Source organism: Melospiza georgiana, chromosome 13 (assembly GCF_028018845.1).
Source record: "Melospiza georgiana isolate bMelGeo1 chromosome 13, bMelGeo1.pri, whole genome shotgun sequence".
NCBI lineage: Eukaryota > Metazoa > Chordata > Aves > Passeriformes > Passerellidae > Melospiza > Melospiza georgiana.
Genome location: NC_080442.1, coordinates 5372976 through 5382288, shown reverse-complemented (window position 1 = coordinate 5382288; position 9313 = coordinate 5372976). Strand labels below are relative to the sequence as shown.

Here is a 9313-nt window from a genome sequence, read left to right as displayed (position 1 = left end):
ATTGAAACTTTTAATGTACGCACATGCTGCTAGGTAAATATTTCTTCTTTATTCATAGTGTGTAAATCTGAACAGCAAGCTACCCTGCAAGCTCACCACACAGAAGAGTTTCTGAGGTAGACAGGCATCACCATCCCTACAGAAATGATAAACAGGTTAGGTTCTCTACTTTAACAGTTTTCTACATAACACATTTCATTCTTTGAAAGATTTAACTTTATAGTAATTGGAATAATGATCAGAAAGGAAATTAGTATGTGGTCAGCCTAAAAATTCTCAAAGCACAACAGAATGCTTCAAAAGTTTTAATTGTGATGACCTTGATACAGAAGCCATGTAAGTGACAGAGCCCTTCTATTGACTGTTAGAACAATAATTATTACACATATGATTGTCTTCAGGTCCCAGTACCTAAACAATACTGGAAGTAAAATTTAAAAAAAAAATTAAAAAACCCAAAACAACAACAACAACAAAACCCAACAAAAAGATCTAGCTGATTTCCAGCTGGAGAGGAAAGGAAAAGATAGAACTGCATTCATGCATTTTATGGGATAGATTGCATAGCTTGTTTCAAAAGAAAATATCTTTTCATGTCCTTAATAGTAGTTCTGTGCTTCTTCAACTTCTTCATGAGTTACAGATGACCATGTTCCTCCATTCAAGAACATTATCAGCCCATAGAATGAGTAAAATGCAGGAGCCCCTTTGAGAATAAGGACACAGTTTTAACATTTATCTTGGGAAGGAATTAATCACGTACACAATTATCATATACAAAAGGCAAATATTTCAAGTTTTATAAGGACACAACAATCCATAAAATATTGGTTGAAGGTAAGCACCAAACCCAGCAGTTGCCATTTTAGTGGCTGAAAGGCAAACCTGGGCTGTGGCTGTCTTCAACACTGGGAGCTTGATCTTGACTGCAGTTCTGTCACCTCAGGTATTTTCCATGCAAGATCCCAGCTGTACAACACAGTGATAGAGGCATCTCATTATTTAAGGCCCATGCTTTCTTTCAAATACTCTTGGAAAACACACCAAAGTTAATCTCTCAGGGTTTTGGGGGTTTTTTTTTGGGTTTTTTTCACCATTAAGAGCAGTATTAAATATTCATAAATATAAAAACTCTGTGGAAATACTTTTAATAATATTCTGATTCTGACTGTTAAAAAAAGAGGGGAAAAAAAGAAATACCACAATCCAACAACCAATCTTCGCCAGAGTGCTTGGCCAGCAGAGAAGATAAAAATGTGTCTGTTCCAAATATCCTGTAGATCATATGATGCTTCTGTCTCTTTGTGGACCAGAATTCTTTCAGTACTTTCTGCTGAGTTCTAGGAAGCCCTCACTAGAGGACAAAAATCCCTGGAGTGCCTGAGATTCAGAAAAGCTGGACTGGCAGAAACATCTTCAGATTCTTATGTGGAAAGTACTGCAAAAGAAAGAAAAAGATTAAGGCACACAAACACATTTGTCACTATGCCCACAACAGTTTCAGAAATCCTGCATTTCCAATGTTTAATGTGTTGTTTCCCTGTCTGGTTCTGGCAGTTCCTAGGTATTACTAATGCCATACTCCTCTCAAACCCCATTACCTATTGTTACAGCAGGCTTCACCCTCAGGCATTCAAATAAGCTGAAACTTCCAGGATGATTTATAAAACAATTTCCTGTGGAAAACGTAACCAGTCTTGTAGAACAGAACACTTAACTAGTGCCAGCTCAATCTGCCAATGCTTCCATTAAACTACAAGCGGCTTCTTAATGATAACAATTTTTAGTGAAATAAAACTATTGGGATCCAATTTTCTCAACTAGTAACTGTCATTATCATTTACAGCTTAGTTCAGCTTCTGGGATAACAGCCAACTGCATAGATGTTCCCTGGTTAATGATTAACAGTGTTTTCTTCTGGTCTGGAAAAAATTCCTCAACGACAGCAGTGCAAATCAAGCAACAGACTTTACTGCATCTTCATTTGCCTGACAGCAGCACAAAGCTGGCAAAGGCTCTCTGTAGGAGATTAAACCTACACAGGGTCATTAAATAAAGGTTTGAGAAAGGAGTGATGAGATAAGGAAAATAAGTCAACCTAGAGTGGATGAACTTCAGCTCACAGCAGGTCAAAGCCTGGATCATGGTGTCAAAGCTAATGCCTGCTGTATAAGTTAAGTAGGCGTGATAGTGTGACAGCTTAAAAACACCCCAACATGTGCTTCATAACCTGAGTGCATATTGCTATTAGAATCTGGCCTTCAAAGGTTTTCCACAGAGTAAAGAAGATATTTCTCCTCGGTAATTTCAAATCTCATGCTGCTGATGATGATCATTTGCAGCTGAATGAAAGTTCTCAATGTTTGTCACAAGTCAGGTGAGCACTGGTCCCACATAAGAGAGCAGAGAGAAAAAAGTGTTCTGTGGCTTTGTACAGATCAGCTGCTCAAGCAATGGCAGAGCCAGGGATAAAACCTAACTGCCTGGAATCCTACACTCCCCCTTTTATGATATGAAGAGGTGGGGACAAAAGGAAAAGAACAGAGTAAATCCTTTACTACAGATAAAAATCATCTGGGGCCTTGCAAGTTATTCAGCATTTTCAGAAGGCTCCCATAGCACATTGCCAGGATGGTATTCTGGGATCAGATGCCCAGAATTACTGATGGCCCATGGCTTCACAGCAAAATCCCTACAAACTGCAGTTACCCAGCATCTGCATTTGCTCACTGGCAATCATTTTCAATGTGGCTATTGCTTTGATTCCTAGGTGTTCCATTTTCACAGTTGCTGAGCAGCTGGAAGTGTAAATCATTAGACTCTTGGGCTTCCTTGAATTTAAATTCTGAAATGCATTCAACTGGGCACAAAAAGTGGAGATAAGCAAAAGCAAATGAAATTGTGACTGCCTCTGGACATTGTTGGTTGGTATTTCTTCCCCACATCTGCTTTAGATTTCGAATGGCCAATTTATTTTAGATGAAAGCATGTTTTTAGATCTTTTTGTAATAGTAAGAAGCTAGTTCAGTTTTCCACTGGCATAGAGCATTGGTCATCTGCTATTCAGACACCTCCTGTGCTTTGCATGCTCTGTAGTAGATTACCCAGTGAAGCTGCACAGCCCTGCCTGCCCTGTGGCTGCACACAGCCCAAGGCTATCATTTAAGACAACCATTACAGCTGAAAACTCAAAAAGAAAATGAGAGGCTAGAGACAGAGCTGGAGATTAATTCACAAAGATGTAAGAAAGCATTGTTTCAGTAAATGAATAGGTAACCTTTCCAAGACTTATGGCACAAAGAACTGGGCTTTTTGTGGTGAGAGATCAGCTACAGGAATTGCATTCTTGTCCTGTGTCACAAAGTCTGTCACATGCTGGCAGGCACTGGCTCCTGCCAGAGCGTGCTTGCTTAGGTTCAATCCCAGTCAGACTTTGGTGAACCTATTGTGGCATTAAACTGCAATGAATTCCATTCCAAAAGTCAAATCTCTTTTTAGAATGCAGTATTTACCCAGTATTTTAAAAATTAGAATAAGTTCCTCAGAACAGGAAGTTCAGTATTAACAAGTATGCCAGTCTGTGATGCAGTGCACACAGCAAAAATAGAACTAAAAATGTCCTAAAAAATAAAATACCTTTACAGACAAAATGAACAGTAAACAACACTAAGGCAGAGGTATCAAATCTTGCATGTAAATTGGTTTGGATAAAAGTAGTCCTATGACCCTGTCACTTTCTTTTCCTGCAGCTGTTAGCTCTTAAAATTAAAACAGAAACCAAACTAGAGAACCTACACATTCTCAACTCTGAGGCTTTTTTCCATTACATTCTCATTTTCCAATATAGCTTCAAAGACACATGTTGCTGAACCATAAGAAACATCAGATTCTTCAGAGGATTCTAATATTTTATTTACATATATTTCCAGCTAAGAAATTGTTTTCTTTGTACTGTTATCCCCACAGAAACTGCTTTTATATAGAAACTGCCTGCTCAGAGACTCTAAAACAGTGTTTTGGTTAGGAGGTGGAAGGAGACCCTTCTATATATCACCAGGAGCTCTTAGGCTTGAGGATTTCAGAGATAAATCCCATGACCCAGCTAAACTTTCTCAGGAAATGACTGGACTGCACAGCATCCTCAGCTTGGAATTCTCAGTCAGCAGTTTGCAAGCCTCTACAACACAGCAGTAAAATCAGTCATGGCACAGGAAACTTCTGAAACTGCAGTTTCTACTGAATCTTCAGATCTGCCTTCAATTCTTCCCATTTGATCACTGTTCTCTACCAGATTTGTAGGAGTAGCACAGCCTTTTGATTGATTAAAGGAAACCCTACCTGATCCCAGCAGCATAAAGAAGCATATTTTCTTAGCTGGAAATAACTGTAAACAAAATACTAGAATACCTACTGAGCTGAGCCTCACCATAATGATGATACATGTCTTGTTCTAAAGGGGTTTCTGTTGATACACTTGACTAGTCAAGGAATACCTGAAATGTATAAAAGACATTCACATTGAATGTCTCCTCTCCAGAAGCTGATGTTTCTCAAGGTTCACTGGAATCATGTCCTCCTACTTTATTGTTGAATGGCTTTTAACCTCTTTCCTCAGAAGTTTCATTTGTGAAAGAAATACTATTCTGTGTTCTGCAGGACACTCCACAGTTCTTCAAAAAACACTTTCACAGCAAAGAGATCAATGCCTTTCTATGTGTACTTGCAACATGTATGCAATATTTACACACATTCCTATGCAGACAGCTGGGATCCTTGCTCTAGGCTTAATCCTTGCTATAGGCTGAATTTGAGCTCATAATGGATCAAAATATTTTCCTGAACTGCACCAAGATGAGTGGAGGAGCAGGAAAGGTGATAATTAAAAGTCATTGAGTTCTTAGTCTTAAATTAGGAGAGAACTGGAATATGCCCAGGAAAAGTAAACTGAGTTAGGTAAGAAGTCATCCCCCAGTGAGTTCTCTAGTAAAATACTTACATCTGACACTTCTTGTATTGGACTGCACAGTGATATCCTAAAACATACCTGCAAGTATGCAAGGAACTCTGTTTTTCTTAAAGTAATACCTGAGAAAGTCTGGTGCCTTGGAAATCATGTTTTCAAAATCTGCAAATCCTAATTTCCCATCACCATCCATGTCAGCTTCTTCTATAACTTTCTCACAAACCAGAGTGATCTCCTCCGCTGTCAGCTCTTCCCGGGTCAGCTTATTGAGGGTTTTTTCCAAGTCTGCTTTACAAATGAAGTTATCTGTGTTAAAATCTAAACAATAGAAGAACCAAAGATCACCAAGTGTACCACTCATTTACTCCAAACACCAAAAGCACACCAGAGTCCCTCCACACAGTACCATAAATCTTAAAGGCATAGATTGCTTTCAGCTCTCGGGGAGCCATTTCACTGAGCACGGAGAACATATCCACAAAGTCATTGAAGCTCAGGCTCCCCTCTCCATCTTCTGAGAAAGATGACACAATCCTTTCTTTGAAGGGATTCTCCTGTGAAAGACACACATAGACTGGTATTTGGAAGATGAAAAAATCTGCAGACTACTTGATAATGAATATTTAATTGCATAGTTGGCTCTTTAAAGACATCATATTCTCCCCAAAAATCCATCAAAAAACTTACATTTGTATGCTTTAGCAGGAAGTTTCAGCAGTCCTTGCTGCTGCATAGTACCATTTCTGGCCTTTTACTTTCACTGACACATGTCAATGTCCAACCTGTGGTTGGATTGACTATAAATTCCAGAAATTTAAATGAAATATAGTCACCAATGGAGATGATCCCGAAATCATTTCTAGCACCTTAGAATATGACAATATTCTAAAACCATAAACACACAAAACAAATGTTTTTACAGTAAAAACCCATTGTCTTTCTCAGAGCTGTACGAAACCCCAACACTAATCTGTAGATGTATCAATAAAACTTGGAAAATCAATTCAATTTAGTTGAATATGAACAGAACACAAACATCACTTGGGCTGTGAGCAGCATCTCATTAAATCTGTGATACAGATCTCATCTGAAGCCAAGACACTTATTAACATACTGATCCATGCATATGTGCAGCTGTGGTGGTGGCATATCAGGTTCACTACTTTTAATATGCATGCAGCATTTTGTTTGGCTTTTAAAGGAGCAGTACTGTGAAAGCTCAAAAGCTCAATCATATCTCCTTTTAATTTCTTTTATTTCCCTGTAAATTTAATTACCTAACAGGTATTCATAAACCATCCTATTATTTTAAATGAAATTTCAAAAACTAGCTATATTTGAGAGACAAATGACCAGAAAATGTTGTTTTTCAGTTTACTTGAATTCTTTCTTGATAATTCACACATAGAACACAAGCATCTATAGAAGGCATTTTTGGCATAACTGTGGTGACTAAAAAAGTAATGACCAGGAACAAGGCTGTTTTTATGGACAGGTGAAGTAGGGACCACAGAGCCTTAGGTTCAAATGCCAGCCCAATAAAGAAGTCAATACTAAATACAAATTCTCCTGCAGGGTTGGATGACTGAAGGAATCCACAACTGGGAACAGGCCTACAGATTTCAAAGGACAGGAGATTAATGAGCTCACTGTTCAGATGAAGACAAAACCAGGGCAGATAAAACCAAATTAAATAGAATAGAAAAGAGGGATTCCTGAAAATAAAAAGCAGCCTCAAAAGCAAAAGGGTCACATCTCTCCAGAGCATGAGAATGAAAAATAACACCCCAGAGCCAGGCAGATGGCTGAGAGAAGCTCACTGTAAAAGGATATGCAGTGATCACTCATGTCTTGTGAATGATGTGTAGGTACAGCAGGTGTGCATCTGTGGGTACTGCTCAAGTTAAAGTATCTCACTTAAATGCCTGGAAAAGTCCCTGGAGATATTCATGGAATACACATTTACCTGTTTGTGGGATTTACCTGTGGTTATACACATACACCTGTTTGTGGGATATGCACACACAGACATGCAAGGAGGAACAATTGGTTCTATTGTTCAAACTGCCAGTTTATAAATAAGCCAAAGTAAGATTCATTTGGGCTGAAATACATGAAAAGGCCCACTTTCTTCCTAAAAGCACACCAAAAAATAATGTGTTTAATAACTCAGTTTAATAACTGAGAATGCCAAACATCAGAATGGGCATCAAAACATGTTAGAAATTTATTTTTCATTTCTAAAATGCTGTATAGCTTTCTTTGGAACAAACCTGAAGAGAAGTGTCATGGTAACAGTAGTAAAACTGACATCTTAGAGGCAGCATTGGGTAACAAACCAGGAGCAGACAGATGCAAATATCCCTATCAGCAGTGAATATCAAGCCCAGGACTTTGTGCTTTAGAAAGGCTGGGGCAGGATCTCACTGACTCAATAAGCATTTTGCAGTTGCATAAGATGAGTTATTTATTTGGCATGTCAGAGGTCTTGAAAATACAGATCAATTAAGAATTAATTAAATGAACCTAAGCATACTTCTTAAGTAACTCTTTGCCAAATGGATCGCTAAAACCAAAATGAAAAATAAAATCTTTCCTCATATTGATTTCTTTCCTTTAACTTTCTCATATTATGTGTCTTCAGGCAGTATATCTGTGGCTTACACAATGGAAAGTATTAGCTTACCTTCACAGATACTTTTCACATCCTTTCTGTAATTTCATTACCTCTACTCTAAAGAGCACAGATTAGGGTTCCATCATATTTAAAGGAAGAGCCATGGGGGAAGGGAGTAAAGGGGAAAATTATATTGTTTTTTCCTAGATTGCTTTCCCATAAGCACTAATTGTTGAAAAAAATATTCCTTTTAAAACTAGAAACTTACACTTGTCTTAAAAAGCTTTTTCTGCAGTCTCATGATAAAAATGAGAGGGGAGACAGAAACAATAAAGAATCACTACAACCAAGAACCAGCTCTGCTGTTTTGCAGATTGATGGTGTTGCTGTAGTGGCTCGAGACAATCCTAAATGTGCAATCCATCTTTGCAAGGAATGCTTCTTTTACTCAGATAATTGTGTTTCTATGCATTTAAAATCTTACACAGCATCTATTCCAACATTCAGACCTTTAACAGCTTACAATAAAACACAGCCATTAGTTTTCTAACAAACTGTTGGAGGGTTTTCTCCTGCCATTGCAGCTAAGTCACCTGTTATATTCTTCTGTCCTCTAGTTTCCATCCCAGACTCTAGGAAAGTACTCTGGTGGCCTTTTGCCTTATCTGCTTTGTAGTTTGAAGAATTAATTTCAAGCATCCAATCCTATTCCCACAGGCTGACTGCATTTTGGAGATAAGAGGTTGCAAGTGAAGTTCAAAGATAGGTCAAGTTAATTAAGTAGGAGATACAGGAGAGTCATTACAAAATGCTGCTTAATTTTTATATCCACAGAAACACAATGATGACTTTCCCTTTTGTATTTGAACATAAGTCCCCACTGACTTTAGAGAATATATTTAAAAGCACAAAGCAGTCTATTTTGCAGACTATTGCAAGTCAGAATCCTTTTGGATGCTTTAATCAGGACTTTTTTAGCAATGGGAAAAACTAGCCTTTCTCAAATTTCAGGATTATTCCAAAACAGAGGGGGAAAAATTGCTATCAGACAAACATTAATATAAAAGTAGCTAAATTGTTAATTATAAAAGCTCCATAGGAAAGACTGGTGCTTCAAAATGGAAGCATAATAAGTGCAACAGCAAATTGTCCCTGGAGCAGAAAAGAGCAAGTTTCTTTGCAGGGTTTTTTTCTTCATTTTCTTCTTCCTCAAAATCAATAACCTGGGTTTTATGTTTCTATGATTATATTAATGTCATCAAACTTCTCTGTAGTGCCTGCAGAGTACTATTTAAGAAATTCCTGCAGAAACCAAGCCTAAGACAGAGCTAAATTAGTACATTTATGTCTTAATGAAAAAGACCATTTTGTTCTGTCAGAAAGCAGAAGCATATTAAGTTCAACAATGACTCTTTACTGAAGTCACAATGACCAAAAATCCAAAGATTTAAGCTGTATACAGAATTGCTTAAACATTACAGAACTTACCAGCACCTCATGGGAAGATAAGGCATTGTGACAACAACTGATTCCTAAATCTGACAGGGAAGTGTACAGACAAGGCTGCAGGGGAGGTGCAGGCCTGGGGTTTGATGCAGAGACAACAGCCCTTGCCTACACCACTTGATAAAGAGACTTCAGAGAAGCAATGAGAGTGGTTGGAGTAAAGTTTTGCTTCTCCAAAGGGAGTAAAACATCCCATCAAAACTAGGAACAACTAACAGAATGCAGCA

The 9313-nt window shown here is 38.0% G+C and overlaps 1 protein-coding gene across 4 annotated transcripts in view; it reads right to left on the bottom strand.

Moving 5' to 3' along the window:
* Nucleotides 1-292: 292 nt before the first annotated feature.
* CIB2 (calcium and integrin binding family member 2) overlaps nucleotides 293-9313 on the bottom strand; it is a 35023-nt gene continuing 26002 nt past the window's right edge. For 3 of the 4 annotated variants that reach the window (XM_058033835.1, XM_058033837.1, XM_058033834.1), the window contains 3 exons: nucleotides 5370-5517; nucleotides 5086-5281; nucleotides 293-1438 (listed from right to left, as the gene is read on the bottom strand). In XM_058033835.1, coding sequence (XP_057889818.1) covers nucleotides 1417-1438; nucleotides 5086-5281; nucleotides 5370-5517 — 366 coding nt within the window. In that variant the 3' untranslated portion in view covers nucleotides 293-1416. The remainder of the gene's footprint in view (nucleotides 1439-5085; nucleotides 5282-5369; nucleotides 5518-9313) is intronic. The other variant, XM_058033836.1, reaches the window with a different exon arrangement.